Source organism: Vigna radiata, chromosome 2 (assembly GCF_000741045.1).
Source record: "Vigna radiata var. radiata cultivar VC1973A chromosome 2, Vradiata_ver6, whole genome shotgun sequence".
Lineage (NCBI taxonomy): Eukaryota > Viridiplantae > Streptophyta > Magnoliopsida > Fabales > Fabaceae > Vigna > Vigna radiata.
The window spans coordinates 14,407,228-14,425,930 of record NC_028352.1 but is presented as its reverse complement, the minus strand read 5'-3'; the positions used below and the strand labels follow the sequence as shown (position 1 = coordinate 14,425,930).

Below are 18,703 nucleotides of genomic sequence, written 5' to 3'. Positions count from 1 at the left end.
AAACAGTGTAAACAATCCAAATGCTATAATGAAACGTGCTTGAAACAACAAATAAAGTTAAAAAATTTGGTAAAAATAACTAAAACCAGAGTTTTCTAAAGTTGGAGGACTAAATTGTATCTTAATTTGAAAGAGAGACTAAAACCAAAATCGTCCCAAACTATAGAGACTAAAAACATATTTAATCCTATGTTTTTTAACTATAATCAAATAGTTAGAGCATCTATATCATGTAATGAGGAAAATAATAAGAACTCAAAAAATCTAAAGGCTTAGAAATCATGTAGATCGTAGCTCACTATCAAAACCAATATGATAATGATTTAATTAAAGATTTTCTACTGTATTTAGTGTTTCATCAAAATACACATAGGACAAGTCAGAATATGACAATCTAATACTGCAGCAATGAAGTAATAAAAATATCGAGTATACAACACTACAAAAACAAATTCACTCATCATCTTTGTATGGATACTCTTCTGGAACATGCTTGAGAAGTTTTACCTGCAACTCAAACACATCATCACCTCGAAGCACATCACGGAGCCAAGTTACCTCAGTCTTCATTGACACCTGTACATAGATATATGGGAAACATGTTTAAAAATAAAGAACAAAAGCTTATGGCGTGGAAAAAAAAAACCCTTAATGCCTCACCATGATTCCCAATTCCCAAGATATATCAGAAAACAGAATATTACATACCATGCCTCATTTTCCTCCAGGGCAATTTACTACCATAAAGTTGTTCAGTAATTTGATTAGATTGAGTTCGGTGACATGATTTTTGTCAATTTTAAATTGCCCAAAATTGGAAATTATCAAGCTAAACATAGACTTTATTTCTTTGTTCTCCACAAAAAGAATTCATTCATAAAATAATTTATATAGAATGTAAACAACAACTCAGAAAGCAAAAACTGATAAAACAATTTCCCTTTCCATGTACAACTAAGCTACACAAACAATATAGGAGTCATCTATTTCATGTTTGAGAAAATACTTAAATTTAGAAGACCACGGAGGAGGGATTCAGTAATCAAACTATTATGTTTTCCAACTTTCCTAACTGTTAAAAGTGGAACAAAATAACTAGTATTTGATAGACTGAAGTTCAATAAAGTTGAAGTAAAGTAAACTGAAGTAATAAATAGGACCAGAACTTACCATATCTAAGGCTCCTCTAATGACTCCACTTAAGATGTTGCAATAGTACAGACCTTGGCAGTTGTCAGGAAGTTCAACAAAATCTACCAAAGGATTATCCTCCAAGACAATACTACAACATGTCCCATCAGCATCCCAATTGGTCACAGATGCAGTAACACCAAGGAACATTTTAAAACCAACCTGTATAAAAGCATGAGTTAAGTTGATAAAATTAAAAACTTACCTTATCGTTTCATTACTGGTAATAAAATTAATAAACAAGCAAAAAATTGTTGATCAGACAACCAAGAATGAATGTCTAATGCTGTGAACCTCATACCAATCAAAACATACCTAAAATAAACATCCGTAGCCCAAACCAATCAGTACATGTGACAAAAGCCAGGGAGTATAATAGAACAAAATCATAAAGGAATTACATATATGATATCCTCCTATAACAATTCACCAAAGAAAGTGAATATTGACAATAGTTGGTGACAACAAGTGGTTCGACCAGAAAAATAAGTACTCATCATTCTTAAACCAATGATTACATTTGTAACATAATTGATTTTTTTTATAAGTTTTGTTGAAATGTGCATATATAGAGAGAGAGAAATCGTTTTCCCAAAATAGTTAATCCAAAATCCCACTTATTGAAACATGGATCTGATTATCAGGTTGACAGATAGGAAGCTCTCTCTACCAGAAAATACCCTAAAAACAACCGTTATAGTTAAAAGATAAACATAAACATTAATATTTTTCCTTGATTATAATATGAGCACGAAGGAATACACTCATATAAAATGTACCGACAACTAAATGATGACCCTACAAGTGTCATCACTTACTTTAGGGAATAAGAATTAAAAATAAATAATGTTATTTTCAGTATTCTAAGACCGTCTTATAAAATCCTTAAGCCACTTGATTTTCATTCTGGCCTCTTTAGGCCCATCCAACCCACCACTCCACTTGGGGCAAACGAGGAAGAAACAATCATGTTATAGGGTCAAGCAATTAAATGTATCAACAAAAATTGCCTTTAGAACATGTAAACTATTAAGAAATGGTCCGATAAACATTATTGGTTCGATAACGGTCCGATAGTGGATAGAACTATGTCTAACAAAAACAAATCTCACTAGGATAGGCTTCTATGACTCTGATACCATGTTAAGAATTGAACTTTAAATCTAACTTTGTTAGAGATATTATATTTAGTTTATATTGTGTTTATGTTAATTAGGGAAACATAGTTCCTATATGTTTATTAGGGAAACATTGTTCTTATTTTATTTTATTCTTACATATTCATTTGTATTTGAGCTTAGTCCATATTTCTTCTATTATAAATAGAGAACCTTATGTGTATATTTAACACAAGGGATTAATTCCAATATATAATTTTCACTATATTTAACATGGTATCAGAGCCAGGTTAGAGCCTATCTTAGCGATATTGTTGGGCATATTGTTCCACCCGCTATTGGGCCGTTATCGGACCACCCATTTATATCTAGTCTCACGCTCGAGATGTATATACCTCAGCGTGAGAGAGGTGTGTTGGAAATCCCACATCGACTAGAGATAAGGCTAATTTATAATATATATATATAAGTGGGGTGCAGACCTCACCTTACAAGCCGGTTTTGTAGGGTTGAGTTAGGCTTAAACCAACTTTCTAACATGGTATCAGAGCAAGGTTTTCTGATCCTTTTCTACTTTGTCTTTGTTGCCACCGGTGGCCGCCGCCACCGCCGGCCTCCCCCTAAAAGTTTTTTTTCAATCTGTGCCTTTATACTTCAATGGGCAATCTCTGGTTTCTGTCTCGCATCTATCCGGTGTTGTTGTCCGCCACTGCCCATTGTCGCTCGCCACCATCCGGCACCATCTTTGGCCACCATCTTCGGCCGTCGTCTCCGGCCACCCTCACCAGTCATCCGCTGCCGCCGGCCACCGTCACCAGCAGACCGCCGCCGGCACCGTCTTGGCCACCATCTCCGGTCGTCGTCTCCGGCCACCGTCTCCGGCCGTCGTCTCCGACCGTCGTCTCCGGCCGTCGTCTCCGGCCACCGTCTCCGGCCATCGTCTTCGGCAACCATCTCTGACCGTTGTCTCCGGCCACTGTCTCCGGCCACCATCACCGGTTGTCCGCTGCCGCCGGCCACCTTCTCCGGCCACCGTCTCCGACCCCGTCTCCGGCCACCGTCTCCGACCCCGTCTCCGGCAACCGTCTCCAGCCGTCGTCTCCGGCCACCATCTCTGACCACCGTCTCCGGCTGTCGTCTCCGGCCACCGTCTCCGGCCGTCATTTTCGCCGTTCGTCGTGAGGGGGAGTATGTTTCCAACCAGGTTTTAGGCTTTCAGACTCCACTAGTCAATGATGGCAGTCCTTGCAGTTTTATCGCTTCTAGCCACTACAGGCCCCATCAGTCAGTGATGGCAGTCCCTACATATAGGCCCCATCAGTCAGTGATGACAGTCCCTGTATACAGGCCCCATCAATCAGTGATGGCAGTCCCTGTAGTTTTGTCGCTTTTAGCCACTACAGGCCCCATCAGTTAGTGATGGCAGTCCCTGTAGTTTTGATGCAAGCCCCATCCTTACTTGATGGCAATCTAGTCCCTGGAGTTTGTCATTGTTCTCCTTTGTCAAAGTCATCCCACTTGAAGTTTCACAGTGCTATTTGAAGTTTCGCAGTTGTCCACTACTGTCCATAAATTGTTGTTAGTTGTTCGTCGACATGTGATTGCGCATTTGTTTGCCGCACACTCTTGAAGACAGATCATATATTTCAAATTGAGTATATTTATTCCAAGCTTGGTCCATACAATCTGTATGCTCCAGCTTGAGGGGAAGTGTTAGAGATATTATATTTAGTTTATATTGTGTTTATGTCAATTAGGGAAACATAGTCCCTATATGTTTATTAGGGAAACATTGTTCTTATTTTATTTTATTCTTACATATTCATTTGTATTTGGGCTTAGCCCATATTTCTTCTATTATAAATAGAGAACCTTATGTGTATATTTAACACAAGGGATTAATTCCAATATATAATTTTCACTATATTTAACAAACTTAAACCCACAAAACCGACTTGTAAGATGAGGTTTGCATCTACTTATATATTGCAAATTAGCCTTATCTCTAATCGATGTAAGACTTTCAACATAAACAATGAAAAGGCATGATGAAAAGATGGAGATCGTAGGGGTTTGGAAAAAGAAGGATTTAATGGCTGGGAAAAGAGTAGAGTCAACAAAAAATGCGAGTGGGGAGGAGTGTTTGTCAGTAATGGGTACAGGGTTTCATGGGTGGGGAGGTGGAGGTATAAGGGAAAGTTGTGAACACATAGGAGAATCCAAAGGAAGTGCGGTGAGGCAGCACACTATAGGGGTGACATGTGATGGTTTATTCTAGTTGTGGAGCTTGTAGAGACTGGGGATGGGTAGGTTGTGTTTTAAATTTGGGGTCGCAAGGTGTTGCTATGATGGGGGCCAACTGGGTGAGCTAGAGTTGATGTGATCAATTGGTGAGTGGCTCGACTTTAATAGTGAGAAATGAAGGTGGGGAATAGCTTCAGGTGGAATGGGTGGTGGGATTGTCATGTTTTGTTTAAAGGTGGTTTTAGTAGTTTTAAGTGTGTGGATAGGTAAGTGGACATTGTGGTCAGCTGAACAGTTGAATTAGAGTAGAGAGAGATCTACATGTGTTTGAAGTAGATGAGGGCAATGAGACAAAACATGCAGGGAGAGGGCATAAGGGTGGTGTGGGTGGTTCACCATTGTAAGGTTAGAGTAAGGAGATATGGAAGGGCTTACTGGGAAATGTTACCAAAAAATGTGAGTAGAAATTTGTTACTTAAAATGACAGTGCCTGCAGAAGTTTTGGCAGAGGCTGTCACGACTTTGAAACCCGTGTTTAAGGGTTAGATAAGGAAAGCAAAACCCATGGTACAATGGAAAACTTGGTTGTCAAGACCACAAGTGGTGACCATTGTGCCAGAAGCAGTTGCTTTCCTTGTGGAGGCCACTGTGTTGGCAACAGTTGTGGTTATGGCAACTTGTATCTTGGATGATTTGCATCAATGGAAGGTGGAGGTGATATCTGTTATTTTGCAATTGTGGAATATGTTGGAGTTGGTTTATGGTATGATGGAAACTTGGGGTTTGGGAGTAATCCCAAAGAGAAAATACAATGATGTGGAATAAAGAGACAGCCGCAAGCATGTCGGACAGACCATTAATAGCAGAGGAGAAGGGGACAAGAAAAGAATCAATGGATTGTAAGAGTGTAGTGTTGTGAGAACTTTTTTGTTCTTCATAGTGGGTGATTTGGGTCTGTAAGGCATCTAGTTTCCGGTGGAAAATAGCTTGGAGTTTGTCTTCCATTGTGGTGATGGCTGTGGGAGGGGAGTAAGCTGGATGAAAGCACCAAATTGTTAGGAAGATAAAGCTCAGAAACTTTAAATGCCTAAAAGCTATCATTAAAGCTAAGCAGAAGGCAGAAGATAAACTTTCATATTCCAAATGGGTAAAGAACAGTACTCTTACATAACCTAAGATATACCAACAAAAATGATGAACGTACAACTGTTACCATCTTACTACAGGGAATTAAACTATAAACTAAACAATATTCTAACTATATTATCTAAAATCCTTTAACAATTTAATCTTTTTTTTTTCTTTTGGGCCTCCACCAGCCCATCCTTTCATAGAAAGTCTATATTTGCAAAGGAACGTGTTATTATATCAATTGCTGCAAGGCATAAATCTTTTTAGATAGCACTTAAAACGGCCACACCATGCACTTCAACATAATAGCTGTTCATTTTTTAATGTTACCCCGTGCATTATGTTGGAATTATACCCTCTCCCTCCAGAATAAAAAAAGGTCACAAATGTGTTGTGCAGAATCAAGTTCAAATCTGCTAGAAAACCACAAAGGAAATAGAGAAAAGAATTTAAAGAAATGAATTATTTTTTGGCTTCTCTAAATATGAACAGAACAAAAAGAAAGGTCTCTTTTCCAAGGATTTCCGCTTCTTATTTAAGCTAATTCCTACAACCTAGTATATTCCATATCAGAAACATACTATTTTAACTATACACTCGGGCACAACCAAAATCCAACTACAAACCTGTGCATATAAGACTTAATAATACAAATTATATGGAGAAGGTGCAGCTCACCTGAATCCATTCTTGTATTTTCAAAAGACATGTATAGATGAAAATAAATACTCATTTCTATAAAACAAAAGTTACTAACATCCTTACTAGGAATACAGTCATAAGGATGTAATATATGAATTTTCAAATTATACAATTAAAAGCCTGAGAGAAAATTAGATAATAAAGAATTACCCTCTTAATGAGAAGAGAAAAGTAAAACAATTTTGTAAAACATGTCCATTTAAGCTTTAGCTTCATTTAAAAGAATCAGTTCATGAATCAAAAGTGGAAAAGTTTTCCAGTAAGGCATAACAGTTAATATCGCAAATCCACTCTCACCATGATTTTAGAGAAAAACATTCTGTTTACTGATTTCTTAACAAGCATCCTTAGAGCACTCGTCAACAACACCCCTTTTTTAATACTACCAACAACATTAAATTGCAAGTTAATTTCAGCAGGCTGCACATTAAATAACATAGATCAAATGAACAACAGAAGTGCAGAACTTTTTCTGCAGTACAACGAGAATGAGTCTTCACACATTTTTCACCAGAAAGTAGAGACAAAAATACAGTACAATACCTTTGCAATTACATCAGTAGTCTCTCTGAAATCGTTGCATCTTGAGACATTAGACTTAGCTAAAAACTCATCAATCAAACGGATCCCAATATTATAACCCCTGAAAAAACCAATCAACCACCAAAATTCACTCACGCAGTATAAGCCATCTAAATATGAATGGGGTAATTACATTATACTAATACACCCTCTTTCTCTTTCATCTCCTTTCACTCCATGTCGTACTGGTATGATCACACATATTTTCCTTTCCTTCTCTTCCTTTTCTTTTCTCTTTCAACTCCTACTTTCCTTACACGAAATTATTTTATGGTCTAGGATCACCACATGTCCATAATCGGGACAAATTTCCACATGGCACATAACTGACTTATTTTTATTACAAGGAGCAAAGGTTGACAAACTCTGATAGCCTCCCACTACATATCCCAGCCCAAACATATCCCAACGCTCACCCTTATTCATATTAATACACACAGAACCAATAAGCCAAAATATATTTTTTTTTTACCTAAAACAATAAACTATCCACATTTATCTAATGCAGAAGAAGAGAGAGATTCAAAGTTTTACATTTGATCAAGCTGCTTGTTAACCTCCTCAACCTCTTCCAGATCCGTGAGCAATTGACGCACAATTGCACCATAAGTCAAAGTAAACAGCTCTGCGTTCTGCACAATCCAAACCAATTAGGATCCTATGAAACGAACTCACTAAATTCCACACACTTCAGCAAAAAGAAAGTTCACATTTTTCAAAGAAAAAGAAATACAAAATCGACTAATCCACTTTTTGGAATGAAAATTATTGCAGAATCGAGGGGAAAGAGGAACTCTTTTAGTGTTATTTTCTGAAAAATCAAATGGGGCATAAGAAAGGGTTTTGGTTTTGGTTTTCGATAAGAGTTGCTTACAACGCGTTCGATGTTGGCGAATATGGCATCGCCGGATCGAGGAGCGACGGGAGGCATTGTCGGAGTTCACTCTCAGGATATGCTTTGCTGCGATCTGCTTGGCGATGAGTTGAGCAAAGATGCACGACCTTGGATCAGTGCCCACAACAACCCCAGTGTTTTTACACTCCAATCTTCAATCATATTTGTTTCAACAAATTAATTTAATTTTGTTAAAAGACAACATTTTAAAACATATCTTATTTTAAAAACACTAATCCTAAGTATTTCTATTTCTTTTCTTTTTATGATAATAATAAAAAATTAACTTTTATCATAATTATTTTAAAAAATAAGATATAAGTTAAATATTTTTTATAATTTTATTATAGGTAATTATTAAATTTAAAATAACAATTATAAACTTTAAATAATAAAATAATTTATATAAATCTATACATGAAGAGGATATTCTATTTAGTGTATAGAATTTTTATTTTTCTTTTATCCTTTATAATATAATTGTTAATTGGTTTTTTTTAAAAATATAACGGTTAACCGTTTCTTTTTAAAGTATATGTTATTTCAAAATATTTTGTATTTTATAATAATTGTCCCATGTTTTTTTTTTCTCATCATACTATAGTCAAAGTGACTAATGTGTGTACTAAATAATAAAGTAATAAAATTATTATATCATAAGATATAATGAAAATTAGGTTGTATTGTATTATTGTAATTATTATTATTAAAGTAATTAAGTATGAAATAATATGACAATAATTTCAGTTTTAGATATAATAAATAAATTTGATATCACAATATTGTTAATTGATTTTATAAAATAGTTAGTTTAAAAAATTATATGAAAAAAATAATAATTTTTATTTATAAGAAAAGTAATAAAATATTGAAGTTATTATTTAATGAAATATGATGAAAAAGGTTATGGTAATTATTGGTAATAAATAATTGATCATTGACATTTGATTTCATTAGTAAGAGTTTCAAATTAAGCTATATGGTTGAAAGTGTTAAATATAGAATATAAAAATAACTATAATTGCATATATAATAAATAAAATTGATATTACATGATTAATTTTTAGAAATAATCCGATAAAAGAATCATATGTAATATAATATTGTTTTAAAATATTATGATTATGTTGAGGTTACAGGGAATTGTTTTGAAATTTCATATTAATATTATGAATTATTGAACTATTCAGTTGTATAATCGACGTATATATGTTAGTAAGTTGTCTTTGCTTCTTGGTAATATTGTTAAGTTTTCTACTATATTCGACTATGTTATCGAGTTGTCCACTTTACATAGTCGAGTTGTCTAATCTACTCAGTTGTGTTGTCGATTTCTTCATTCTATTCAGTTATCTTACCGAGTTCTCCATTTTACTCTATTATCTTGTCAAGTTCCTCTTCAACATTTTTTATTAGAAGATTGGTTATGCCTTCTCTAGCATTGTCACAGTGACAATCTTTTACAAAGTGTCTGACTTTATCATAATTGAAACACTTGGTTGAGTAAAATGAATTAAGGGCTAGAAAATTAATGAGCTGGACTTAGAAAAGACCATGTGTAGATGTGTGGTGGTTATTATGACGCAAAATAATGGTAGAAGTATATCTCGATGCTCAAATTTTATATCTTAGTGCACAACAACCTCAACTCTCAAGCAAAAATGTTGCTTGGTACACATGTGATAGAATTATTATTTTTTTGTTCCTATTGGTGTGGTTTTTGTGAATGATTTGTATGCCAAAGTTGAGTCTTTAGGTAGGAAGAAGAAGTACCACTAATGCAAAAACGTTGTTTAACGTCACTCATCAGACATCGGTTTCATGATAAACCGACGTCTATTATTGCACGGTGGCATTATCGTAAATATATTAGTAAACTAGACGTCCGTTTCGATGTTAGGCGACGTCTATGACATGATAGACGTCGCACACGCCTCAAACCGACGTCAAATTGCCTGAGGTATGTGATAAGACAGACAATTGGACGTCGTCTAGAAAAGGGCACCGACGTTCCAGTCTCTGACAGAAAAGGGCTACAATTAATGTTGTTCACCAAATTCCCAGGCGCTTAGACGTCACATAGTCAAATGGCGACGTCTAAGGCCTATCTGGAAGGCGGGAAGACAAAAATCCTTCAATTTAGATGTCGGTTCGGAACATAATCGACGTCTACGTTCCTGTAATTGATTATTTTCACCAAATTCGAGGGTTTTAGACGTCTGCTAGGAGGGGCACCGACGTGAATTACCCTGACAGGAAATCAAGCGTCAATCTTTTCAGCTTCTTTAAGAAGAATAGACGTCGCATCTCGATCAAACACTGACGTCTATAGACGTCAGTTTCTGGCGCAACCGACGCCCAATTTCATTTTAAATAAATCGCAAACCCTTCTAACCACTCAGTTTCTGTTCACGTCTTCATCTCTTCTCCTTTTTCTCTGGTTCTCCTCTTCTTTTACTCCCTTGCGCATCTCTACTTTTTATCTCTTCCGGCATTGCATTGTATTTTGTCATAACGTCATTGTCTTCGTCCTCTCCTTTTTCTCTCTTCATCACAGGTGCGTGGTTTTTCTTATGCTTACCGTTTAAACTTTCTTTAGTTTTTTATCGATTATCTTGTCGTTCAACTGATTAAATTTTTTTTTGTGTTGTGTTTTAGTGCAGTTTTGATCCACTCTTTTCGGTAACATAGTGCAACATTCTCCCTTTGCTAGTTTCCTCACTAAAAGAGTGGCGATCTTTTGAGTTTTCTAGTTCTTCCGACCCAAAATGGAACTTGGGTCCTTGTCGACTTCTCGACACCGTAATTTTTTTCTGTTGCGGTTGAATAATTGGAAGTAGCCATGGACCCAAGTTCGGTTTTGGGTTGAAAGCACTAGAAGATTCAAAAGACGCAAGTTTTTTTTTTGGGGAAACTAGCGAGAGGAGAGTGTTGCACAATGCTACCGAAAGTCTGGATCAAAACTACACTAAAACACAAAGTCGTTGTTAGACGTCGGTTAAATCCATGCCCGACGTCTATAACAACATAGACGTCAGTTAGTGTCATTTTAAACCTCTTTATATATTCAAGTTGACGTCAGTTTAATTATAGGTGGACGTCTATATAGAGTAATTCGACGTCGGTGTGAGTATAAGCAGACGTCTATATAGATGTCGGTGGATATCTTTAATTGACGTTTATATGGACGTTGGTTTTGACGAATTTCGACGTCCCATAGATGTCACCCGTTTAGACGTCGGTTGTGAAAGTGACGTTAAAAGCCCAAATTAACCGACGTTAAACAGCGTTTTTGCACTAGTGTACCCAACCTAGTAATTGATAATATGGTATTGTTGTTTGTAGAAACAATTTATAGTTATCTATTTGCAATAAAGTTTAAGGTAACAGAATAACACGATTACATATAATCAGAGTGTTTGAATGATACATTTATCAAGTTGCGGCAAAAATGTGGTGTAGTCCTTTGATAGTCCTGTAGACTAAGCCTTTTGTTGTGTTGTTGTAAGGTAAATTTGATATGGAACAATTATAGATAAATGTGGTAATAAAGACCTGTAAGACAATTTGGTTTGGTACTCACTTGCCATAGATTTTGGAAAACTTCCTTAAAAACTACATTTGTTGTATAGTCTAAAGGCCTTTTTTGGCTGTCATGGATTAATATTTTTAGTCCATCTTTTCTCCATATACTCTAAATACTGCAACATATAGTTGGTTATGAGTGAAAATTGGAAATGGTAAGTATAATCCTACTAATGCTAGTGATTGTCCTTGGGATTTGTTAATAGTCATTGCATAGGAAAAAACCACTGGAAACTTCATGACCATGGTGAGTATGATGGTGACATAAACATTTATGGTATATATACTTCATGACCGGTCTTATTCCTAACAATAATCTTTGCTCCTAGAACATGGTTTGTCAGTCTTGTCACTACTATTCTAGTACCATTACATAAACCCTTGGTTTGATCCAAGTTCCTCAAAAGCATAATCAGTGCCCCGATCTTCAAACTAATGCTATGATTTGGCAGTCCAGATGTATTTAATATATTTAGGAATTCTAGTGTAACATGTTGGAATGCATTTAGTTTGAATCCTTTGTTATTATTAATGCTACCAGAGCTTAGATATTGTGTTTCTAAGCTTTCAATTTTGAAATGAGTTAGTCTAAGTTATTGATGTGTATAAACATAGTTAATTGTTAAGTTGAATGACGTACCTGGAATTAATGACAAAACATAACTATTTATTCCATGCATAGTTTCAATTCTACTAGCAAGAATCGCTCTAGACTACAAAGGTTGTAATCATAGTAGATATGCACGAGGTCTGGGTAGCTTTAATCGAATCATCAAAGTCCTAGATTAAAAACTCTGATGGAATTTGAATTTCTACTATACCATTGATTTCTTTTTCTTTTTTTGTTGACTAAATTACCTTGTGATAGACGCGTGTTTTTTTATAAAATTAATACTTGACAATGATTCCATAAATATGAAGCATTTGTAGTTGCATATACAATATCTAATTTGGTTCCTCCTGGAATTACTAGAAGGATCTGTCTGAAATCACCACCAAATACTATTACTTTACCTCCAAAATATATGTTATGTTGTTTCTCTGTTCTTAAAAACTTGTCCCTTCTCCATTCCTCTCAAAAACACATTTTTCTAGCAAAAATACATTGGGATAATCAATTATCACCTTATGACAATCCATTATTCCAGACAGTTGCAGTATCCAATTTTCAACTATACAACGCATGAAAGGATAATCGATTATCATCCTAGATAATCTATTATTCTAGTGATGAAACTAAAAAATGATGCGCAAATAATTGATTATCACTTATGATAATCGATTATTGCAGAACCCAAACTCATTTTGGACAAATATCAAATGTTCAAAACACGTACATCATCCCCAAACCACAAGAAAACATACTTAAAACATCATACATGCATTCAAGTCTCGCATTACCCTTGTAAAAAAACCCAAATGCATACATTACATCATTTGAAAAATCCAAAACCCATCATTATGCATATTACAACCCAAACAAACCCAACATAATACATATGATCATCATACCACTCTTTACAACATATATTTACATGGTAAAACCCCCAAACAACAGATCTTTGTCCCCTCTTGGTATCAATACATATTATCACGGGAAAACCCAACAAAGTCATACATGCTTTCATAAGGAAAACCCAAAACAAATATCATATAAACCTCATCACATGCAAAACATATTCTCATACATACATAAGTATCAAAACAAGCATTACCTTTCAAGATAATCAAGAATATACAACATAAACAAACAAGGTAAGTTTCCACATACCTTGGTCAATACTAAAACTTTATCTGTACCTAAAGATCTCTTCCACTATAGTTGCACCCTCGCGCTCACTCTCTCTCCTTTCCTCTAACCTTCAAAGTTTTTGTCTCATTTTCCTAATGGTTAGAGTTTCTATAAGAGGTGTCAATATCGTTACAACTATGTGTTGGATTAATTTTCCTTGTGTAGAATATACGCATTGGATACACGGTTTATAATAAAGGCCTACAAGGAGTAATATCAACCAACTAAGATATAAGATATAGATAAGATAAAATACATTTATCTTTCACTTAATTAATTCTGATAAGTCCTTAGATAATATATCCTATCCTAATATTTATATTCTAATTTATTATAATAAGTCCCTAAATAATGCACTATATTTTAACATTATTATCCAACAATGATATTTAATTATATATAATAATATCTCAAGATATCTTTTAAAATATAGGGTTAAATATACTTTTCGTCCCTGAAGTTTCACTGATTTTTGGTTTTAGTCCCTGCATCAAACATTGATGGCATTTCATCCTCTTAATATGGAAACATGTATTTTTAGTCCCTAAAAATGGACGGAGTTAACTCTGATAAACGGTGATGCCACGTCTTTTACTAACATCAGACTTCTCATTCTGCCACGCTGTTTTTTTAATATTTAGAATGAGATTAAGTAAAAAATGTGTGTTTGGTGTGGCGGCGGAGGTTACTCGAGGGTGGGTTTTCGTCCAGGGAATCCAGGATCGGATCTGTGACCGAGAGCTTTTCTTCTATTGTACTAGTTTCGTGTCAGGGGAGATTAAGGTTTGCTGCACAAGGTTGTTGTGGGGGAGAGGGGGGGGTGTGTGTGTGTGGGTGGTGTGGCACCACTTGAGGATGGCGGATTTAAGGGCGAGGTTGGGGATGAGGGTGGAGAAATCGGGGGTAGTGCCGTCGGGGAGTTGTGGTGTAAAGTTGAGATTTTTACAGGTTTCGACGGAGGAGCGTTCGAAGGAGTGGCCGGAGGAGACGATGACGGGGTCGAACATGAGGGAACGGGAAACGGGGCAGAGGAACGAGAAGATGCACAGAACATTAGAATTGTAGTTCAAAATTTGTAGCCTGTTTGCAATTTTTTCAATCTTCAAAACAAGGATAAAAGACAAAATCAAATACTGTGATCAATGGTGAACATGTTAATGTCAATGGTGCGCGTGTTGATTCTTGATCACTTAAATGAAATTTTGAAAAGGAACAGGGAGTGAGTGTTTTTAATAATCATTTCTAATTGTTTGCTACCATGTTTAAGTTAATAGACACTGAAATATTTTATATTCTTTTGCAAGAAACTTTTATATTGATTTTATGCTAGCATGTCACCCATCTCACTGAAACTGAATTATATATAGTTAGTTCTTGCTGTGAACACACAAATTTCTAATCTTCCAATATATAGTTAGTTCCTTACTTTTAAATTAGCCTTAGTTCAATTATCAGACCCATATATAAGGTTTGACTCTGGAGTATGATCTTTGTTCATGTAATATTTCCTAATGCTTTTCTTACGCTATTTTTTAAATATTTTTGGCCTATTAGACGTGTGCAGATCATGGGTTTCATTTGTTTCATCTGCTGCCAATACAATCCCCTCATGTTTCCATGTCCACAAATCCTTCGAAGAATAGCAACCAACTCTAATAATGTCCACCTAGTGCAAAAAGGAGAAAATCACTTCACTTTGCAGATACTGGAAACTGAGATCGTAAAGGGCATCGAGAATTATTTCAAAAACATGCAGACTTAGAGAGCATACTAATTTATAGAAGAAAGTTTACTTTTCATAAATTTGAGGGAGAGAAAGCAAAAGGCACAGATAAAAACAAACCACCATCTGGTGCTAACTATATCTTTCATATCAGCATCTATCTGGGCAAGGAATGAAAAAATTCTTCATGTAAACTGACTAGTGATACAATATTTTGCCCGAGTTATTCAGTACAAAGAGTTTTTTCTCAGTGCTTGCGAACCAGATGTATATGTCAATTAACATGGTAAAGTCTGGAACATGTGAAGGATATTTCCCTGACTATTGCCATCACTTAAAGTCTTACCAAATGGATGAGGTAAGGGAACACATGTGGAAGGTAAAAAGTCTGGATAATTTCATTTCTTTGCTTTTGAATACAGGAACCAAGTAAATTTCTGACTCTAACTTGAATAAATTGAACTGTTTGGGTGAAACTTTTTATAGGATTCCAAATTGCAGAAAAACATCAACGTTATGGAAGTATAAATTTTTACTCAGTGACAAGAACTATATTCAGCGGATTCATGAGAAGTAGCGATAAGAATTTTGAGCATTGATTATGTAGAAAATATGCAAATGTGTTGCCAAACACAAACAAAATCCCACCCGCGAAAGGCACCAGCAAGCGAAACCCACCGCGAAAGAAGCTTTCGCACCTCTATTAGCGAGAAACCAATGCGCGTCTCCAACGATTTTTTTTCGCTATAAAGAACTCCATCGAAGCAACAGAATGAAAGGAAGCAGTTCTTCGATAGCAGGAATGTTTAAAAGCAAGGGGAGAAGAAACCTGGAGGTACCTCCATGGCGAAAGAGGGCAAGAGGGTTTCAATTTGGGGCTTTTTCCCAAAATTACAAAAACTAGCAGAGATTACTCAGGTTGGCAGAAGATGTGGCAGGACCGTTAGCCACCTCATCAAAAAAGTTGACGCCGTTTATTTTTAGGGACTAAAAATACATGTTTTCATATTAAGAGGATGAAATGCCATCAATGTTTGATGCAGGGACTAAAACCAAAAATCAGTCAAACTTCAGGGACTAAAAGCATATTTAACCCTAAAATATATAACAATATCTAATAATGACTTTTCTAATAATAATATCTCTTTTAATCCATAAATCCACCAAGATTATATCTCTTATATTTCTGAACAAACTTTTAAATTGACTACTACCCAATCTTCTAAAATATTCTTGTAATTTATTATTTTGCATGCTTCTTCTTTCTATATCCCCTTATTTTAATTTATGTGCCTAATTAATAAAAGGTAAAAGACCTTTTTGTCCTTAGACAAAAATATAAATAAATCAAATAAACAACATAATAATTATGTTCTAACAAATATATACAAATAATTACATTAATTACCAAACAAAACACCAAAGTCTTATAAGACTACTTTATTTTTAATACCCTTATTTTTCCAAGTCTTACACTTGTTGTAAGGGCATGACAACTCAAATTCGCCATATTTTGATAAACAAGTTTTGTATGATAGGGTGTAGAACACTACAAAAAAACTATTATTTAAGGGAGGTTATTTTGCGGAGGTCTTAAAAAACTCCCACAAATTGACATGATTTGAAAAGATTTTAGGAAATTGTTCAAGTGCTAACAATAGAGGGGGTTTAAATTCCTTTTAGAAGAGGTTTATATTTTACATAAATTATAATTTTTCTTAATCTTTTTCTTTTCTTCAATGCTTTTCGTTTCCCTCCATGATTTTAAACTCCCCCTAAATAAAAACCTAAAAAGAACTTTTGCCCATCAAAACGCCAAACCCTAAAACCAGTTCATCGTTCCAAGAACCTGAACCTGCTTCATCTTTGCTGCCATGCTTTCTCAACGAGGTGAGTCTAGCCGACGAGGTCGCCGACAATCGTTGCCTCTTCGGCGCCATCTCGTTTCTTAATTTCTTTTCGCTTTTTTCTGATTCACGCATCCTCCTCTTCACCTCAACTGTTCTCTTTTGCGTTCTTCGATTTCCTGTGGAGTGAAACTCTCCCAACCTCATTCTTCATCTTCTTCATCTTCTTCAATTGTTTTTTTATATTTTTCTCTTTAAAATCAAAAAGCCCTTTGACGTAGTTGTTCTTCTTCTTCAATTTTTTTTCCTCTTTCTCGGACCAAACCCTAGAATCGTGAGAGATGGGTGAAGTGCGAGACGTGAGAGGTACAGAGGTTTGGCGGAAATGTTTTGCAAAGAAAACATTTTGTTCTCCCTTACGAGTGGGCTCTGCAGAAGGAAGGACTGCACGGTTGCCATTACTGGTACTTTGTGGGTATTGAAATTTACCATTACTTTGTAGTTATTTCCTTCCTTACATGGTATTTAGTTACATGGAGTTATTTAAAGCATCCCATTTCTCAATATAAGCAATTGACATTGGAGGAAGCAGAAGAGAAGATGAAGAATAAAAAGAAAACTACATATGGGTATCATGTTTCTGATAAGGGAGAAGAGGATGAAGACAAGGAATCCAAAGGAAGAGTAGACTTGGACTTAATAAAAGAGCTTGTGATGTTGATGAAGAAGGTCCAAGGGGAGAGGACCGTGATCTAGATGAGGACAATGTTGAGAAGGGTCAGTATCTCTGCATTCTTTGTTCATTATGTTTTTTGATGAAAAAGGTGGCGTATATTATCATTTTATTTTTGATTAGTTATATGAAGTGATAACATAGCAATTGCGTGCAATAATTAATCAGGATAGACATATTGCATAGGCAACAGCTGAAGGGGGTATGCATCATTAAATGTTGGAGATATGACGAAATTGTTATGTCTCTGTTAAATCTGGTTCAGTTTTATTGGAGTTCTTATATAATGTCCATCTTCTTTGACGTAAATCACAAAAAAGTTTATCATTTTTAGTAGGAACGGACTGAAGAGCTTCATTGATAGATTTAAATTGGCCAGAGCCATGTTGAGACACAACCACATCGGGATTTTCAGTTCCCATCTTAAGAAGGCGTCGTTTTTCTTAAGTCACGTTCAAAATATCCAACGCATTGCTGCTAAGCTCCAAAGAGGTATTCAAAACCTTAGTCATTGTTTAATTTTGGCATTTGGTTGTTAAGGGACAATTTAAAAAAGGTATAACTGAAAGGATCTCCTTGAATAAAGAACTTTGGTTCTAATATAAGTTTTTGATTTGTAAGCTTGATGTTTGTTGTTGTTTTGAAGTTATATATATCAACCTTGATTTTTGGTTAAGTTCTAAATTTTACACTATCTGTCATATCTATTAATTTAAGTAAATGATTTTATAATATTAGAACATGTTGCTGTCAAGTTATAATTGGGTTCACTTAGTTAATCTTGAAGTAGATTAATGAGTATTTGAGGTTAAAGTTACATTAGATAGGAATAGGGAAATCAAAATAAAGCAGAGTATGAATGTCTATGTGAATTGAACTAGTTACATCTTTTATACTTATTGTACCAGCACAATACAGTAGCTAATAATAGCTACTCTGTTATGGATTATTACTATTTGAGCTAAACTTTCATATTGTAAGTGTTAGGAATTGATACGTTGTAATTTAGATTTTGAATTAATGATAAAAACTGAAGGTTCAGGGTGTTTAAAGTGGGATAAAGATTTTTGGAGACTGATGAGCCGATATTTTATTGATTTCACTTAGTTTATTGTGCTAGAATTAATCAGGGAATTGTGCTTAATTGTCCGGTATTTTCC

General features: G+C 35.2%; 1 protein-coding gene and 1 long non-coding RNA gene across 2 annotated transcripts; one reads left to right on the top strand and one right to left on the bottom strand.

The window, feature by feature from the left end:
• Positions 1-295: 295 nt before the first annotated feature.
• On the bottom strand, positions 296-8,024 carry LOC106755663 (trafficking protein particle complex subunit 3). Its single transcript, XM_014637851.2, has 5 exons — positions 7,843-8,024; positions 7,503-7,600; positions 6,930-7,029; positions 1,171-1,353; positions 296-576 (listed from the first exon to the last, which is right to left on the bottom strand). The coding sequence occupies exons 1-5, from the start codon at positions 7,897-7,899 to the stop codon at positions 454-456; spliced, it is 561 nt and encodes a 186-aa protein (XP_014493337.1). The 5' UTR covers positions 7,900-8,024; the 3' UTR covers positions 296-453.
• Positions 8,025-16,695: 8,671 nt separating this feature from the next.
• On the top strand, positions 16,696-18,624 carry LOC111240567. The gene is made up of 4 exons (XR_002665990.1): positions 16,696-16,853; positions 17,141-17,285; positions 17,381-17,587; positions 17,878-18,624. It is a non-coding gene; the product is annotated as an uncharacterized LOC111240567 (long non-coding RNA).
• The last annotated feature ends 79 nt before the right edge of the window (positions 18,625-18,703 follow it).